General features: G+C 66.0%; 2 protein-coding genes across 3 annotated transcripts; one reads left to right on the forward strand and one right to left on the reverse strand.

Annotated features, from left to right (window-relative positions):
• Window positions 1-63: 63 nt before the first annotated feature.
• LOC137855057 (uridine-cytidine kinase-like 1) lies at window positions 64-12091 on the reverse strand. The gene is made up of 14 exons (XM_068679172.1): window positions 11760-12091; window positions 11530-11636; window positions 11259-11429; window positions 10780-10851; window positions 10311-10500; window positions 10170-10231; window positions 9702-9718; window positions 8861-8959; window positions 1973-2066; window positions 1811-1873; window positions 1282-1404; window positions 1102-1209; window positions 859-1015; window positions 64-758 (listed from the first exon to the last, which is right to left on the reverse strand). Exons 1-14 carry the CDS (start codon window positions 12037-12039, stop codon window positions 685-687), a joined length of 1617 nt encoding a protein of 538 aa, XP_068535273.1. The 5' UTR covers window positions 12040-12091; the 3' UTR covers window positions 64-684.
• Window positions 12092-13740: 1649 nt separating this feature from the next.
• On the forward strand, window positions 13741-18037 carry SLC30A3 (solute carrier family 30 member 3). Of its 2 annotated transcripts, XM_068679174.1 has the most exons (8): window positions 13741-13942; window positions 15300-15514; window positions 15644-15790; window positions 15861-16014; window positions 16408-16612; window positions 16744-16849; window positions 17149-17283; window positions 17367-18037. In XM_068679174.1, the coding sequence occupies exons 1-8, from the start codon at window positions 13854-13856 to the stop codon at window positions 17510-17512; spliced, it is 1197 nt and encodes a 398-aa protein (XP_068535275.1). In that variant the 5' UTR covers window positions 13741-13853; the 3' UTR covers window positions 17513-18037. The 2 variants fall into 2 exon arrangements, with proteins under 2 accessions (XP_068535275.1, XP_068535274.1); XM_068679173.1 differs by lacking the exon at window positions 13741-13942 and having other exon boundaries at window positions 14260-15514.
• The last annotated feature ends 103 nt before the right edge of the window (window positions 18038-18140 follow it).

The following is an 18140-nucleotide window of genomic DNA, read 5'->3' on the forward strand; positions in this document are numbered from 1 at the left end:
CCCGGTCCCGCCCCGGTCCCGGTCCCGTCCCCGTCCCCTGCCCGCGGCGCGAGGCACGGGCGGTGGCGGCCGCGCTGCTCCTTTATTTCGGTACAAAACGAAGGCGGCCAGGCACAGGGGGGGCGGCAGCGGGGGGAGTGGGGGGAGGGCTCCGGCCCCGGGGCTGCCGCAGCGGCCGGCCGGGAGCCCCCCCCCCCCCCCGCCCCCCAAACCGGGGAAAAAACCTGAGCAAGGAGCGGGGCAGCGGCGGGGCTGCGTGGTCCCGGGGGGGGTTGGACCCCCGCCGCCCGCGGGGCTGGAATGCGAAGGGGGAGCGGTGGGGTCCCAACCCCCCTCCCCCCCAGGGGCCGGGACCCCCCTGCCCCCAGCCCCCAGGCAGGGCGGCAGCGGAGTGTGGGGGAGCCGGGGGCTCCGCGGGAGCCCCCCATCCCTGATGGTTTTCAAGTAGCTGGGCGGCCCGCGGGGGGAGCCAGGCGGGGGCAGCTGCTCACAATAAATACAAATAAATACAGGGTCCAGCGACGCAGCCTGCCCACGCGCAGCGGGGTCCCTGCAGGACCAGGCCCCCGACCCCTGCCTCTGGCGTGGCAGCTGGGGGCCGGGGCCGGCCGGCAGCAGAGGAGAGCCCCAGCTGCAGGGGGGCAGGGGCTGGGGGGGCTGCACCCCTCCCGGGGGCCGCCCAGCTCAGCAGTCCATGGCTTCGCTCTCACAGCAGGCAGGAGGGGCGTCGGTGCCGAAGTACCTGTCCCCAAAGTTACCTAAAGGAGATGGGGACAGAGCGAGGTGAGGGCAGGGCCCCGCTGGGACGGGGCTGCAGGGTAGGGGGCTGCCCCCATGGCCAGCACCCCCCCCCCTCACCGATGCCTGGGATGATGTGGAACTCCTCATTGATCCTCTTGTCCACAGCGGTGGTGATGATGCGGACGCGAGGAAAGGCGTAAGCCACCGAGTGCACCCCCATCTCGGCCATCAGCAGCGACAGCAGGAAGATCCTGTCCTCCTGCACGTCGTGGTCCTGCGGCACAGAGCCGTGAGAGCCCGGCCAGGGGTGGGCTGCGCGCCCCCAGCCCCGCTGCCCGGCCCCGCTGCCCGGCCCCTCACCAGCAGCACGCGCACTGCCATCATGGCCGCGGCCCCCGTGGACACGGTGCTGTCCATGAGGATGACGTAGTCCTCGCTGATCTCCTTGGGCAGGCGCAGGTAGTGGAGCTGAGGGGACAGAGCTGCGGTCACCGGGCACGGCCCTGCCGGGGCTCGGTGCCGGGGCTGTGGGGTGCTCACCTCGGGCTCCCCAGTGTCGTGGTTGGTCTGGATCAGGATCTTGCCCAGGCGGATGTCCTTGCAGACGGCCGTCAGGGCCTGCTCCATGGTCTCCCCGGCTCTCAGTATGGACACGCCGGTGATCTGGGGCGAGGCAGGGGGACGCTGCCTTCAGTTGTGCAGAGAGCAGCAGCTCCGGCTGCTCCCACGCGTCCTTCCCGTGGCGGGGGGCAGGACTCGGCCCCTCTCTGCCCAGCAGACCCCACAGAGCAGCTCACACCCACGTTCTCTACCCCCGTCCTGCCTGCCCTTGCCCAGCTCTGCCGTGCCGCCGTGGCCCCAGCTCAGGGCCCAGATGCTCTCCAGAGGCTCCGCAGTTCCCGTGGAGCCCGATGGTGCTCGGGCCCACACCGTGGGACGGGGACAGGCTGCCCGGGCAGCCCTGCAGCACGGCACCAGGCTGGGGGCGGTGGGATTTCCCAGTCAGCCCCCACCAGGCACAGGGCGGCTGCGTGCCCACAGGGAGGAGAGGGCCAGGACAACATCTCACCCGCTGCCTGTGGAATCGCTTCCCTTCGTACGTCGTCCCCTGGGGCGTCTCCACCGTAACCGACTGCAGAAAGGGGAGGTGAGCAGAGCGTGGGCAAAGCTGGCCCCTGGGGGCCCCCGGCACGTAACGGGACAGGGCTGCAGGCGAGGGGTGCTGGCGTACCTTCAGCGGCAGGAAGGAGAGGGCGTGCTCGATCAACAGCCTCATCAGGCGCTTGGAGTAGAAGATGAATTCGTCCCTGGTCGTGTCCTTGTTCCTGCAGGAGGACAGGCACTGAGCGGAGTCCCTGCTCCCCCCTGCAGCCAGCGAGGGAAGGAGGGGACAAGGACGGAGCAGCCAGTGGCCTTTGAGTCTCACCAGCCCCCAGCTCAGACCATGCCATGAGGAGACCTCCCCAGGGACTGTTAAATTGGAGAGCGCTCAGGCACCGTTCCCACCCCCTCCTAACCCCCCAGCACGGAGCAGCTTCTCCAGGTGCTGCTCTGGGCAGTGACAAGGAGCCGCAGCCTTGCCAGGAGAGCTGGGACACAGCGGGTGGAAGCGAGCGCTGCCCAGCCCACCGGGATGAGGCAGGCATCTCGGCACAACCCGTGGCACAGCAGGAGGTTTGCTGGCACGCGGCAGGGGCAGAGCTGGACCCCAAGCCCTGGCGAGGTGCTGGGGGCACACACTGCACCCCCAGCTGCAGCCCGGCTGCTGTTAGCAGCTGCCAGGGCAGACGGGACCACCAGGCCCAGCCAGGGGGACCCCAGAAGGGCCCCAGAAGGATGACAGCAGGAGCACTGCCTCTGTGCTGTTCTGGCCAAGGACACGGGAGGACACCTCCAAAAGCCTTGGCTGCAGAAAGGAAGCCTGTTTGGGTCGGTTGCAGTTCAAAGACCCTCAGATCGCAGCCCCAAAGGAAGAGGGGAAAATAAGAGAAGGGTGACTCCAAGTCCCTAAACAGAAAGCGAATGGGCACCAGGGAGCCTGCAGCCTTGCTGTCACACAGGTGAGGAAGGCTGCGGGAGCCAAGTCCTGGGGCTCTTCCCTTGCCAGGAAACACACGTCCATTGCAGCAGACAATCACCTCCACGTGAATTAGATTCAGCCAGTTATAAACAGCGTTCAGTCAGAGCTGATGACTTGTTACTGAAACAAGCAGATAACCTCAGAAACAATTCCAAGCAAACCAGCTCGGTTTCTGAGAGATCCACCATGATCTAGAAATGACAAGGGTGACAGGAGCCAAAGGGGAGCTGCGGAGGTCTGGGCACCCTCCCCTTCCAGGCGGATGTCAACAGGACCACGGCACCCAGAGCCCTGTGCCAGAGGCTTGATGGGGAGGTCAGAGACCAGGCTCTGCCAGTGCCAAGCAGCCGGTGCTGGCACCGACAGTGCCAAGCAGTAGGAGGGGCAGGGAGAAGAACACCAGAAGTGCTCAGCACCACACCTCCAGCGGGCTGGAACTGCGCCAGTCCCTGCCTTCGGTGTGTCGGGGCAGCGGGCTCACAGGGCAGGGGAGCGTCAGCCCTGGAAGATGAAGGAAGGTCAAACAATGTCTCGATTGAGAACACAGCCTAGAGCACGGACGGGAGCAGCAACACCTTTCAGTGCTTGCCAAAGCCACAGGGTTTTGTCTAGAAAGGACTGCACAGCCCAGGAGTGTTCAGTTCCCATGGAGGTGGACACGAAGCCTGCAGCTGATCAAGCAGAGAGCACGAAGTGCTGGCGATGCTGCCCAGGCTGCTCAGGGACAAGGGGAGACAGCTCGGAGGTAGCTGCACGGTGGGGTAGCTGGATTAGAGAAGGAAATAAAGCAGCAACAAGAGAGAGGGGATTATTTAGCATCAAGTCAGCCTGGAGCAGCCCTGCATCATGGCCCAGGGCAGGAACGATGCGGGTGCCCAAGAGGTGCACGTGGAGGTGCAGCATTAATTGCTCTGCACAACACCTCTACCTGCTGCAAGGAGACCGAGGACACAGCTGCTGCCAGCACAGCAAGAACGAGGAGCAGAGAGGACGGAGGCTGCAGCACAAGGCCAGCAGCACTACCAGCTGCTGGGCAGCAGAAGCACAGGGGCAGAGGCAGCGTTTTGCAGCAGTCCCAGGGTAGTGCTCAGGGTGTAACACGAGCGCTGCTGCCACTGACCACGGCACAGCAGGCGCCAGCTCCTGGGGCACCTGTGTGGGCAGGGGACCAGCCAGGAGCAGCCGAGCTACCTGACACCATCAATGGGCAGCAGCTTCTGACGCGCTCACACTTCTCTGGTTACCCACCCAGACACCAGCAACTGCCCGGAACCAGGCAAGCCCCAAAACGTGTGGCAACACCGCATCACCACCCTGAAGTGTTGTGCAAGAAATCAAGTAAAACAAAGGAAGAAAGAAAACAAAACAAAGAATTAAACCACAACAGGGCTGCGCATTTACAGATCTCCCCTTCTCCGTCAGGAGGAGGAAAGCCAACTGACTCTATTGTACACACGCTAATCCCCTGCCAGAGGGGAGAAGGGACGGCTTTTCTCACCGAGAGCACCTTGCCTGTCAGCACAGATGCAGGACAGCCGAACTCACGTGGCACATAAGCACTTCCAGCACACACAGCACAATGACACAGGCGTGTGCGCACTTTGCTCTAACCCTGGGGCAGGGCTGCCCCCGCCCCACCTCTCAGAGGGTGGCTGTCAGACAAAGCTGTTCCCAGAGCACCTCCAGTCACAGAACGGTTTGGGCTGGAAGGGACCTCAAAGCCCCCCCGTTCCAACCCCCTGCCACGGGCAGGATGCCACCCACCAGATCAGGGTGCCCAGGGCCTCACCCAGCCTGGTCTCAAACACCTCCAGGGATGGGGCACCCACAGCTTCCCCAGGCAGAAGTGTCCAGAGACCTTCCTAAGTGCCCAGTGCCTAAAGGAAAAGCAAGCACACCAAGAGGCCAGTTACCAGGAACACAAGATTAACTACAAGTTTGAAATGTGCCCATAAAGATTCCTCTGATGTCCTTTAAATCCCGTGCAGGCTGTGGCTGCTTTGACACAAGCATCAATAACGGGCTGTAACCCAAGTGTCATTCTAACAGAGAATCATCAAGAACAAGCTTCTGGCTCAACAACAATCAAAAGGGAGACTGACAGCACGCACTGTGGTTAAGGAGCTGCTGAAATCGGTTTTCTCTTCCGTGACCTGTATCTAAAACAACACAACCTGCACATACCCACGGTGTTTCTTTATAATGTAAGGAACAAAGGAGCCTTAAGAGATATTTACCAGCTACCAGATGGAAGGGGTGGAATTGGCAACGGCCCATAAGAGGCAGAAGGATATTGGGTATTTTTATTCTGTATTTTAGGACATCATCTGCCACTTCTCACATCACACCGCAAGGATGACAGACAGTCCACCAACGGGAGCTGCACACAAGGATGAGCAGCTGCTACTACCAGGAGAGATTTCTGCAGTGAGATTTCTCCCTGGGTGCCTTGCACCCGAGAGCTCGCACTGACCAGAACAGGGCACCAACGGGGATGCTTCCAGCAGGCCCTGGGACACCAGGAGAGTCCCAGGAGAAGGGAGAAAACGGGCGCTGATCTGGAGAAAGATGGTGGCTGTTGGCAGCTCCTCAGAGGGGGCGGTCTGCACGCACCCCCCCGTGGGTGTGCTTCAACTGCACGCTCGCCCACCGGGTTCCTGGAGCCTGAGCACCGCCCGGGCTCCCAGCACAGCTCTGCCTCCGCGGGGCTGCCTCTCGTGGCCAGCTGCCCCCAGAACCCCCCGCACCACGTCCATTTGTCCCTTGGGCAACCCCAAGGGGTCCCTGACCTGCAGAAGTGCCAGGGAACAGATGCTGCAAGCAGCTCCTCTGTGCCACCAGCACCCTGGTTCCTCCAGCTCTGCCTGGAGCCGCTGCACAGCGTTCCTGGAGGGGACACGGCCTGCCCTGCTCCAGACCTGTGTGAGGTTACGGGGAGGCACAGCACAAAGCCACACGCTCGGGTCCCCAGGAACCCAGAGCACCGGCAGGTTTCAGCGCGGTGCCTGAAGCACTGCAGCTGCCCTGGGGGCAGGGCCACGCTTTGCTTTGCCCCACACCGCAGAGCCTGCAGCCACACATTCCCAGGGCAGCTCCAACACGGGACAGCGCGTCCTGCCAGGGCACAAAGTCCAGGAGCTGGAGCTAGAGCAAACTTCCAGCGAGCAGCGGGTGACCCACGCCCCTGAGCCCACGCTGCCAGCACACGTCCTGGAGCCTCTCCAGGCGTGACGTGGGTACCGAGAGGCAAACAAGGGGAGGGGAACTCAGGTCTGTGGCAGAGACAGCCCGAGGTGCCGCGGGGCAGAGGGACGTGCACACTGCCGGTCCCATGGCACCGCCTGCCGACAGCCACGGCCCAGACCCAGCACCAGCAGGATGCCCCAGGCGTCCCCGCGGCTCCGGGACCGAGCTGTGCTGCACGGAACAGACCTGCTCAGCCAACACACCCCGGGACACGGCTGGGCAGACTGACCAGTAACACTGTGAGGGATGTGTGAGGAAACACCCCCAGAAGCCACTGGTTTCAGTAAAAAGGATCCCCGCACCCTTCCTCCTGCAGTACGTGAACGGCAGCAGAAGTTTTGTGGAGGCTCTCGCAGCCGCTGGGACCCATTCAGGCCACGAGGAGTCCTGACACACGGCATGAAATGCTCCCGTTGCCTCCGGAGAGCTGGCCCTGATACAGAAGCATCTTGTAAGCTGGAAGATGACCTTATTACAGTGTCCACCCTCAGCCTGAACACAAATAAAACTACCCCGCTATGCTACATATAGGACAATTTCTCAGTCTCCGCCTCTGCACAATGATTGCCCTGGAAACTCCTTCTCCCCAGGATGCCAAGCCTGAATTTGCCATGCCTGCACTCAGCGAGACGCTCATCCGCTGCCACAGGGCAGTCTTCCAGGAGGGCACACGGAGACAGAAGGCTGAAGTGCAGGGGAGCCCCCAGTGTTGAACAACAGGGAAACGATGTTGGCCAGCAGCAGCCTGGCAAGCTGAGACCAGCAGGCTGTCTCCAGGGGAACTACACCGGGAAAGGCAGAATGGAAAAAGGGAGGCTGGAGGGAAAAGCTGGCTGACAGCTCCCTGGTGCGTGCCCAGGCACCAGCTCCGCTGAGCCAAGAGGCTCCGAAACGCGGTGCTGGTGGGAGTGTCGGCACTCGAAGGGCTGGTGCCGTGGCACCGCAGCCCCCGAAGCCAGACCAAAGGTGAGCAGTCGGATTTGCCAAGGCACAGGAACCTCACACAGAGGTGTGAGCACCCTGGAGGAGGGCAGACTGCCTGGTGAGCACACAATGCAGCAGAGGCCCAGCAAGCCCCAGCGGGCAGGGAGCAGTGCAGGGAGCAATGCCCCTGGGGCAGGGCAAAGCGCGGGGGTCCCAAGGGAGGACAAACAGCCTTCAACCATTAACGATTCCACGTCACACCAGAGTTATGCAGCAGCAATAGCGTGCTGCCAAGTGCTCACCTACAGGCACCAATACAGGTTGCACAGCTACCTCTGACTACGGGAACTTGTAACCAGAATTCCTCAAGTGAAACAGTTCTTAACAGCAGCACCGCTTCGGTTCTACTTGCTTTCTTGTGGGCTGCAGCAGGATTTGAGGGGGTGGCTGACAGGCCAAGTCAACACCCCTCCCAAGTGTGGTATTTTTCATTTTACCATCTGGAAGAGGCAAAGTCCGCCTCCCCTGCCAATCACCCCAGCAGCTCGGGAAGCCCGGCGCTGTCAGGGCAACTTGAGCTCAGCGGTGCTGCTGCGCTGCAGCCACCGCGTGCAGGGGCCAATCCCTTCCTCCCCAGGGCAGCTGAACAAACTCTTAAGTCTAAGCAGATTATGGTTATTAGATGCTTGCAGCACACAGGCAGAACCGCCCCAGACAACAACCCATTTCCAGCAGGGCCAAGGGAAGGCAGCCTCAGGAAGGAAGAGGCAGCAACAGCCACAGATGGACTCGAGGCGTGCCCAGGGCAGCGTTCCATCTGAACACCGACTGCTCAGTGCCTGGCACCTGCACGCTGCTAACGGGCTGGCCAGGCTCACGTCTGAGAGCAGCACACATCACTGCAATGCTGTCGGCTCTTGCAAAAGAGCAAGTAAAAGATCTGTGCCAAAGCCTGTACGCAGGAAGGCTAGAGACAAAGACCTGCATTATTCTCTTCCTGCAGAACCCCAGCATAAAGGGAAACTGTTCGTTTGCAAGCAAACAGTCTGCCTCTGGAGGTGCTGTTCCCCCAGGATCTCACTGTGACCTTCACCTACCATTGAGAGCACAGACAGCGGATGAGCTAGAGCAATCGGCTCAGGACACAAAGAGGCTGCTACCGGAGTGCTGCAGGAAGGAGATGCTGGAGGGACAAGGCAGAACCTGCTCCACGGTTCCCTTAGCTGGGACTGAACTCAGAACTACTCAAGTCCACAGCCCAGGGACGAGGCACCTGGACTTCAGACGGTGACAGGAATACATGCAGGAGCTTGTAGCTCCTGCAACAGCAGTAACACGGTCCCACACTGCTCTGCAATAATGTTACTGTCACCTAGAAAAAACAAAAGCATCTGCGGGGAATGAAAAGATTGAGCGAGTGGCAAAGTCACAGAAGCAGCACCTGGGCCCCTTCCATTAACTGGCTATAAAAGCAAATGCCTTGAGAGACGGGCAGCAACAGCAGCTCGCCCCACGTCCCGAGCTCCCAGGGCTGTACTGCAGGTAGGAAAGTGCTACCCAGCCCCCTCTCATGGAATCACAGAGGTTGGAAAAGGCCTCCAAGATCATCCGGCCCAAACGTCCTCTCATCACAAGAAAAACAGGCCTGTGGCTTGGAAGTCACACCAGGGCAGACAAAGTCTGTCACCAAAAACTCGTCTGTAAGCTGGAAGCAGCCCTGTTCAGCAGTTCTGCTCCAAGAAAACACCTGCATCTGAAGACCTGAGGGCAGGGGATCGGAACACTCAGACCAGGCTTTATAGTGTGATCCTAAAGAACGGTCCTGCTGGGAGGAACACAAATGAAATCCCAGAGGAGGCTGGGACTTACCTGATGATGGTGTGCATGCCCCGCACCTGCGGCGTGTTCTCCAGGACACTTAATGTCTTTGGCAGGGGCTGCCCTTGGTGGGCAGAGGCCAGAGTTGCCCTGCAACAAGAAAGTAGTGATCAGAGCTGCACAACTCACGCACACAGAGCTGCCATGCAGGAAAGCTCCTCCCAGACACCCAGCCACACTGCCTCGACACCAGGAAGGACTTGGTCTTTGTGCCCTGATCCCACAGAGAGCCCCATGTCTAGGGATTTGTGCCAGATACACAATCCCAAACCAGTACCACCGCGTAAAAATGAGGAAAAAGCCTCCCCCAGCCACAAAGCCAGCTGCCTGCTTGCTCCCATACACACAAGCTTCTGCCAGCACCCAGGCAGTAGAAGCAGCTCTGCAAGAGCAAGACCTTGCCAGGTTCCCTAAGGACAGGGCTGTCACATCAATGAAGTGAGAGAACTGTGCTGCTGTGGCTGCCTACATCACATCCCAGAGACTGTCCAGGGCACCGCTCCCATAGAATGGGGCAGCCTCCAACATTCAGGGCAAGAGCTGTGCTCCGGAGAGGGCCAGGAGCAGCACAGGGAGCCAGTCACACAAACCAAGAGTGGCTGCCATGGGACAGGCTGTGTAGGAGCCTGCAGCCAGAGCAAGCCAGCTCCAAACAAGCTGCACGCACGGCAGCCACCTCTGAGGCTGAGGAAGAGCAGCTACGCTCAGACATCCCGGCAGAACCTCAGCCGGGAGGGACAGAGAAGAGGCAGCAGACACAGAACAGGCGTTGGCAGCCATTCACCCCCAGCCTGGAACCGGCCGCTCCCAGCCAGCAGGGTCCCCGACGTACCTGACAGTGATCTCACGCTGGGTGGCACAGCAGAGTGGTTCAGCACAGCAAAAGGGGAAAGAAAGGATGTCCGGTCACTGCAACAGCCAGGCACGGCCCCCGGCAGCCCCAGCCCAGCTCCCACCCCTTCTCCTGGGGCTGGGTGCAGAACCCCACTGGGTACATGCGGGAGACAAGGCTGGAGTGTTGGGTGACGCCAGGGACAAGAGAGGTGGCAATGGGTGAAATCAGGAGCAGCCAGGTGGGACCAGGGGTACGGCAGGAGGGTGAGGCCAGAGCGTGAGTGCTGTGCCTGTCCCATCTCCACGTCCCAGCCCCCCCTCTGCAGCTCAGTCTGCCCCGAGCTGTGTAAAGAGGCGACTTTGAGACCCACAGAGCACAGGGCTGTGGCAGCCCCACCCTCCCTCCTGTATGCAGTCTCTCTTTTACTCCTCCAGGCTCTCAGCACTCGATCAGTCTCCCCCTCACCTTCTCCAGCTGGCTGTGCACGTGCTGCACAATGAGGTCCAGGGCCACGAAGTTCTCCCCACCTGGCAGGAGAACGGAGAAGAGGGGTCAGGACACCAACCCAGCCCTGCAGCCAGCTCTAGTCAACGTGGCGCATCTCACCCCTGGGCACCACGATGTCCGCAACCTGCACGGTCGGCTCGATGTACTGCTCGAAGGCCGGCTTCACAAACTTGTTGTATTGCTTGATGACACCCACGATGTCGCGCCCCCGTTCCATGATGTCGCGCTGCAGGCGCCGCACCAGCCGGATGTCAGAGTCCGTGTCCACAAACACCTTCATGTCCAGGAGCTGGAAAACTGGGAGGAGTGAACACCCCCTCGGCACCCCCCACGTGCTCCCCCTTGCACAGCCTGGCCAGCTGTGTCCCCCCTCGCAGCAGCAGCCCCCAGCGCTGCCTCCCCAGCGCCTCCAGCACAGAGCTGCTGTGCCGGCAAGCAGTGGGTGACCCCTCCCTTGAGAGCCCCCCGGAGCCCAGCACCGTGCCCACCCCCCGTGCAGCACCCTGCTGCATGCCTGCCCCTTTGCTGCTCCCTGCAGCGGGAGGCCAGCCGCATCAGGCAGCAATACCTTCAGCAGCTCCTTGTTTGCAAAAGCCAGGATGCCTTCGAAGACGATGACGTTTGCCCCATACACGGTTTTCTGGGGAGAGACAGGCGTTACAGTCACCCTGCCCCCCTCACACATCGCACCAGCCAATGCTCTGCATGGACAGCGCATCAACCCAGACCCGCACCGGGTGCTCACTGCCCGAGCTGTCCTACGTCCCCCAACCCCTGAGGACCGTTATCATCACCCCTAGCCCTGGCTGCAGAAGCCCCAACCTCTGCCTGATCCCTTTCCTAGCTCCTGTCCTGTCTGCACTCACACTGAGGGCTCTCCCCACGGTGCTCCCTGGTCCCATGCCCACCCCAGCATCTCCACGCTCCCCCTCGGCCCCCATCCACACTCCATGGAGCAACACCCCCCCTGTGCCTGCTGTCCCCAGCCGATCCCTCCCCGTGCCCCCAGCTGCCCCATACACCCCCAGCTGTGCCCATGGCACGCACCCACTCGCGGCGCCGGCTGTGCGTGGTGAAGTCGTACACGGGCACCTTCACGCTCTTGCCCTTCTTGAGCTTGCGGAGGACGCTGACGAGCAGCTCGAAGTCGAAGGCATCGGGGTGGTCGAAGTTGTAGTCGCTGCGGGCTGCCAGCGCCTGCTGCCCCTCGTCCAGCACCTGCGGGCACCGGCACCACTCAGCACCGCGCCGTGCTGTGCCGTGCCACACCGTGCCGTGTCACACCGTGCCATGCCATGCCATGCCGTGCCGCGCTCACCTTGTAGAAGGAGTCCATGGAGAGCAGCACGACCCAGGGCACGTCCAGCGCCTCGATGATCCGCGTCGCCACCGTCGTCTTGCCCGAGGCGCTGCCGCCGCACAGCCCTGGGGCGAGCGGGCACCGTGAGCGCGGCCCCGGCCCCCCCATCCCCCTCATCCCCCCCATCCCCCTCATCCCCCCCATCCCCCCCTTCCCTCCCTCCCCCCCGGCCCGGCCCCGCGGCCCACCGATGACGAAGGCCTCGTCCACGGGCGCTCCGGTCTCGCTGTACCAGGGCGGCCTCCCGGCGGTGTAGATGGTTCTCTTGCTGGTGCGCAGCAGCGGCGGCTCCGGCTTGCACTGGCTGGCGGTCCGGCGGCGCGGCGGGGGCGCCGACAGCGGCAGGCGGCTGAGCAGCGAGCCCAGCGGCACCGGGCCGGGGCCGGGGCCGGGGCCGGGGCCGGGGCCGCGCTCAGGCCCCGCCGCGCCCCACGCCCCGCGCCGCTCCTCAGCGCCCGCCGCCGCCATCTGCCCGCCGCGGGGGCTGCCGGGACGGGGCGGGGCGGGGCGGGCACGCGGCTCCCGGCGGCCCCCGCGCCACGGCCCCGCCCCCCCCGCCCCGGCCCCGCCCCTCCCGGCCCGGCCGCCGGCGGCAGCGGCTCCCGGGGGCCCGGGGCCTCTGGGCCTGGCCCTGGGCAGCGCTGAGCAGAGCCCGGCTCCGGCCTCTCCGCACCTCCCTGCGGGTACTGACGGCCATGGGGGAGCTCCCCCGGAGCCTCCTCTGCTCCAGGCCCAGCAGCCCCAGCTCTCGCAGCCTCTCCTCACAGCACGGGGGCTCTGGGCCTGGGGTCCCAGGACCCCCCAGGACCCCCCAGGACCCCCCAGGACCCCCCAGCGCCCAGCAGAGGGGCAGGACCCCCCCCCGGCTGTCCCAGCACACCAGGACACCTCCAGCCCTCTCTGCCCTTTGCTGGCTCCCCCTCGCTGCGGTGCCCACCGGGACCCCAGGGCCTTCTGTGCCCGGCTGCTTCCAAGCCGGGTGCCCCCGGCCTGTCCCGGTGCTGGGCTCGTTCCTCCCCAGGGGCCAGGCCTTGCAGCTCTCTTTGTGGAGCTGCAGCAGGTCCCTGCCAGCCCCGCTCTCCAACACGTCCAGGTCCCTCTGTGGCAGCACAGCCCCTGGTTTATCAGCTGCTCCTGAGTTTGGTTGTCTGCAGACCGAGGGGACGCTGCTGCATCATCTGGATTATTAACAAAGATGCTCAACAAGACTGGACCTAGCACTGACCCCCGGGTTATCCATCTCGTTACTGGCCTCAAGCTGGACTTTGTGCCGCTGACCACCACCCTCTGGCCCAGGCTGTTCAGGCAATTTTCACCCCACCTCACTGTCTGCACATGCAGCCCATACGTTAACAGCTTCACTATGAGAATCTCCTGGGAGATGGCAGCAAAGGCCTTACCAAAACCCAGGAGGACAGCACCTGCTGCTCCCTGCCCTATCCATCAGACCGGTCGTTTTGCCATAGAAGCTCGCCAGGTTGGCCAGGCGTGACTTCCCCTTGACGAACCCATGCTGACTGCTCCCGGCAATCAGTTTCTCCTTTACTTGCCTGGAAATAATTCCCAGGATCAGCTGCTTCTTCCCTTTCCCAGGGATGGAGATGAGGCTTACTCCCCCCGCGCCCAAACAGCCCCCTTACAGGAACGGCTCCCACGCCCCCCGCAGCCCCCCCGTACCCAGCAGCCCCCCCGTGCAGAGCGCTCCCCGCACCCCAGCCCCGTTCCCGAGCAGCCCCCGGAACCAGCGCTCCCCGCGCTCCCACGGGCAGCCGGTGCCGAGCCCCGGGCGGCGCGGGGGTGCCGGGTGCGGGTGGAGGCAGGGTCGGGGCTCCCCGCCGCCCCCCCCGCAGGTGTCCCGGTGCCTCGGGCGTCCCGAGACTTTGGTAACTCCAAGGGGGGCGCGCGTTCACGGCCGGCTGGCGGCCCCCGTGCCGAGGGAACCTCCGAGCACACGGCCCCCGCCAGCAGCCGCTCCCGACGCGAGCCCTGCGGGGACCGCCCCGGCCCCGGCCCCGTTCCCAGCTCCGCGGCTCCGGGTCGGGAGCGAGCGCGGGGCCCCCCCGGAGTCTCGGCGCGCGCCGAGGGAGGGGCGGGACGGGGGCGGGGCGGGGGCGGGGCCTGGCGGCGGCTCCATTCGGACCGGCCGAGCTCAGGGGGCGGGGCCTCGTCAAAGGGGCGGGGCCTCTCCGGGGGGCGGGGCCTCTCCGGGGGGCGGGGCCTCGTTGGGGGGCGGGGCCTGTGCCGTCCCGGCGCGCTGCCCGCGGTGCTGCCCGCGCCCCGCCATGGAGCCCCCGGCCCCGTCCGGCAGCGAGAGCGCCCGCCTGGTCAGCCCGCGGGGCGGCCGCACCGACGGCAGCCTGCGCCTCAAGAGGTACCGCCGGCACCCCGGCACCGGCACCTCCATCACCCCCGCCACCCCATCACCCCCGGCACCGGCACCCCCGGCACCGGTACCCCCGGCACCGGTACCCCCATCACCGGTGCCCCCATTACCGGCGCCCCCGCCGCTGCCGACGCCTCCGGCACCCCCGGTACCCCAGCCCGCAATGCTGCCGGCACCGGCACGACCGGCGCCCCCGGCACCCCCGGCACAGCCGCCCCCTCCGCCCCCCGCTAGCGCCACCTCCCAGTGCCCCCGACACCCCCGGTACCCCCGGCACCCCCGGCTCCACCGCCCCCGCACCCCACCCGCATCACCCTCCGCATCCGCAGCCCTCGATCCCCCGACACCCGCTCCCCCCTCACCCCGGGCACCTCCGTCATCCCCCGCATCTCCATCACCCCCGGCGCCCCGAGCCCCCGGCTTCCCCGGCACCGCAGCCCCCGACCCCGGCTCCCCCCGACGTTGCCACCCCCCGCGCTCCCGGGATCCGCAAGCCCCCGGCCCGTCCGGCGCCCCCCGCCCCCGCGCCCTCATCCATCTGGCTGTCACCGGCACCTCCGCAGCCCCCGGCCGGCCCCCAGCCAGCACCGGCATCGCCGCCCAGCCCGCGGCGGCGTCCTCAGCCCCTCAGACCTGCACGCGTCGCCTCCCCGGTACCGTCGCCTCCTTCCAACCGGAACCGTCCCCCCCCCACCTGTGCGCCATCCCCGCGGGTGTCCAGCCGACACCGGCGCCCGGCTGCCACCCCCGCACCGATGCTCGTCCGTCCATCGTCCCCCGTACCTGCACCCGCGCCCCGTCCCCCCTCTGCCCTCACGGGTACCCCTCGCATCAGCGCTTTGAGCCCTGTCCCCGGCACCCCGTGCACCCCCCGCCCCGCCCCGACGCCCGCCCGTCCGTCACGGCCCTGCACCGGCAGCGACACCTCGAGCCCCCCGGCCCCGGCCCCGGGATGGAGCCGCCGTCCCCCGCACCCGCCGCCGCCCCCGTCCAGCCTTCCCCCGGCCCGACGCGGGCAGCCCCGGCCGTGCGGGGACGGGGCGGGGGCGGACCGGTCCCCGGGCACCATCCGGCCCCGCCGGCAGCCCCGCGCCGCCCTCCGCCGAGGCGCTCGAGTGCCCCGTGCCCCCCCGGAGCCCCCGTCCTTCCTCCCGGTTTCTCGGCGCGTTCGTGCACGGAGCCCCGGGGGGAGGGCGCAGCCCCCGGGGTCCGCCTCCGCCGGCTTCGCTACCGGCTGCGGCGGGGCCGGCCCCGAGACCGGGCACCGGAGGGACGCGTGCCCCGCAGGGGACGGGGGCGCCGGGAGCCCCCTCCCGGGCACGGCTCTGACCCCCTTCCCCCCCAGGCTGTTCGCAGGCTCCCGGGAGGCCCCGGCACCGCTGCGCCCCGGGGAAGGCGGGCAGGACGCGGCCCCGGAGCCGGGGGGGGGCCCGCAGTGCCCCTGCAGCCCGGCCCCCCCCGACCCCAGCCCCAGCCCCGGCCCGGAGAGGCTTCAAGCCCGGCGGCAGCTGAGCATCGCCTGCACCGTGTGCTGCGTCTTCATGGTTGGAGAGGTGATAGGTAACGGGGGGCCGGGGTCGGGATGGGGCTGGGACGGGGCTGGGATGGGGCTGGGATGGGGCTGGACGGGGCCGGGATGGGACCGGGACACCCCCCCGGGCCCCAGCCGCCAGCTGTGCCGTCCCGCAGGCGGGTACCTGGCGCACAGCCTGGCCATCATGACGGATGCAGCCCACCTGCTGACGGACGTGGGCAGCATGTCCGTGAGCCTCTTCTCGCTTTGGGTCTCTGCCCGCCCGCCCACCAAGACCATGAGTTTTGGCTGGCACCGCTCAGGTGAGGCGGGGGGCTCAGCACCGGGGGAGCCCCGTGGCTGGGGCAGGCACTGATGGCCCCCACCCCGCAGAGACGCTGGGTGCGCTGGCCTCCGTCCTCTCCATCTGGGTTGTCACCGGGGCCCTCGTCTACCTGGCGGCTGCACGCATCATCAGCAACGACTACGAGATCGAGGCACGAGCCATGCTGGCCACGTCTGCCAGCGCCGTGGGTGTCAACCTGGTGTATGTCCCACGCACCCTCATCCCTGCCTCCCCTGGCCCCACACAGCCCTGGCCTGAGCCCTGCCCCATGCGTGCACCTGGTGTCCCAAGCCCCCAGCCCCAGCCCCCAGCCGCCCCTTCGGTCCCTCTGTCCCGAGCCTTCCTCTCCCCAGTGCTGCCTCCTCCTACTCCCTGCCCCACATACATCCCCTGCCCCCCCCCAGCAGCATTTCCCCTCAGCCCTGCCCTCATGCCCCAGTCCCAAATCTCCCAACTCCCCGTCCTGCCCTGAACCCCCGCACAGTGGCTGTGCTGTCCCTGCTGAGCCCTGCCTGTGCTCTCTCCCCCACCCCGGTAGGGTCAGCGGGGCCCCTCGCTCCCTGCCCAGCCCTGAGCCCGCTCTGCTCCCCGCAGCATGGCATACATCCTGCACCAGGCCCCCGCCATCCACGGCCACGGCATGGGGGGCTACGAGCAGCTGGAGAGCGCAGGGGGCTGCTTGCCCGGCCATGCCCCCCTGCCTGGCAGCACCAGCGTCCGTGCAGCCTTTGTCCACGTGGTGGGTGACCTGCTGCAGAGCATTGGTGTCCTGGTGGCCGCCACCATCATCTACTTCAAGGTGCGTGGTCCCCGCGTGGGCTGGGCTCCCATCCTCCACCGGGCACTGGGGGGCACTGGGTCCCCGGGGGTCCCAGCCCAGCTTGCTGGCGCTTCCTGCCCGCAGCCTCACGCAGCCCCTGCTCTTTGCAGCCCCAGTGCAAGATCGCAGACCCCATCAGCACCCTCTTCTTCTCGGTCTTCGTCCTTGGCTCCACCCTCACTATCCTCAGAGACGTCTTCAGAGTGCTCATGGAAGGTGAGGGGGGGACAGGGAAGGGGGTGCAGGGGCTGCTCAGGGAGCACAGAGCAGCCCACCCCACAGCAACCTCTGCTCCCTACCCAGCCCACCCCCAGCATTTCTGGCCCCTCTGAGCCCCCCCAGACCTTTCTCTGCCACATGGGGAGCAGCTGCCTCACCCCAGAGGCACTGTGCCGCAGCCTGGTCCCAGACTGGGGGTGTCCCCACCCCCAGCTGCCCCCCAGGCCCCAGGAACCCTGACCCCAGCTGGGGAATAGGGCTGGGGCCGGCCCCTCCCTGACTGGCCCCGCTGACAGGGGCACCGCGGGGCATCGAGTTCAACGCAGTGAAGGAGGTGCTGCTGGCAGTGAGCGGGGTGAGGGGCACCCACGACCTGCACATCTGGGCGCTGACGCTGAGCCACCCCGTGGTGTCCGTGCACGTGGCCGTGGGTGAGTGCCCTGCGCTGGCTCGCACAGCCCCAAGGGCTGGGCTGGGCGCTGTGGGGCTGATCGTGGGTCCCTGCCACCTCCAGACGCCAGCGCCAACCCCGAGACGGTGCTGCGGGAAGCCACCAGCCAGCTGCAGAGCAAATTCGGCTTCGTGTCGTGTACGGTGCAGGTGGAGCGGTACCAGGAGGAGGCATTGGGCTGCCCGCACTGCCAGGACCCCCGGGCCTGAGCCCTTTGCCCACTGTGGGATGGGGGCACCATAGGGCAGGTGCAGTGCCTGGAGTCCTGCCCCGGTGCTGCACCGTGCCCACCTCCATAGACCCCATGGGCCCCAGCCCTGCTCAGCGTGGGGCACAGCACCCGGCCCCTGCAGCACAGCGCTGCGGTGCCCCGGGGAGCCTCCAGTGCTGCTCTGCAACACCAGGGGCCAAACCCAGCACAGCCCTGGGCATGGGGACCATGCGCCAGGCGGGAGCACTGCCCCAGGCCCAGTGCCCAGGGGCCTGTGCTTGCTGCTGTGTTGGGGGCTCTGTCTGTCCCCTCCCTCCCCACTGCATCCACGCTGGAGCAAGGGGACGGAGCTCACCCTGAGCTCTGGGTGCCCTGGTTTTGCTCCCAGCTGTGAGGCCCAGGCGGGGGCTGGGTGCTGCCGTGCCTTGGCCTGACCCATTCCCACCTTCGTGAGTCTGTCTGGTGCACCTGTGGCGTGTCTGTGTCTCATTGTGCAAGGACTCCAGTGGGTGGCTGCACAGCTCGTGGCCACCAATAAATGTGTCAGAGAGCAGCCGAGGCATCCGCACGGAGGGGAGCGGGGAGGGGGGAGGGCTCTGACAGCGCCACGCCCCAGGCCTCCCCCC

Source organism: Anas acuta, chromosome 3 (genome assembly GCF_963932015.1).
Source record: "Anas acuta chromosome 3, bAnaAcu1.1, whole genome shotgun sequence".
In the NCBI taxonomy this organism is placed as follows: domain Eukaryota; kingdom Metazoa; phylum Chordata; class Aves; order Anseriformes; family Anatidae; genus Anas; species Anas acuta.

Coding starts and splice junctions, on each gene's coding strand:
- LOC137855057 (XM_068679172.1), bottom strand. CDS start 12,039: ATGGCGGCGGCGGGCGCTGAGGAGCGGCGCGGGGCGTGGGGCGCGGCG. Junction 1,874..1,972: donor TCTCCTTCCTGCCGCTGAAG/GTACGCCAGCAC, acceptor CCCTTTCTGCAG/TCGGTTACGGTGGAGACGCC. Junction 1,405..1,810: donor AGCGATTCCACAGGCAGCGG/GTGAGATGTTGT, acceptor GCCTCGCCCCAG/ATCACCGGCGTGTCCATACT.
- SLC30A3 (XM_068679173.1), top strand. CDS start 14,710: ATGCTCGTCCGTCCATCGTCCCCCGTACCTGCACCCGCGCCCCGTCCC. Junction 16,015..16,407: donor GCCGTGGGTGTCAACCTGGT/GTATGTCCCACG, acceptor TGCTCCCCGCAG/CATGGCATACATCCTGCACC. Junction 17,284..17,366: donor GTCCGTGCACGTGGCCGTGG/GTGAGTGCCCTG, acceptor TGCCACCTCCAG/ACGCCAGCGCCAACCCCGAG.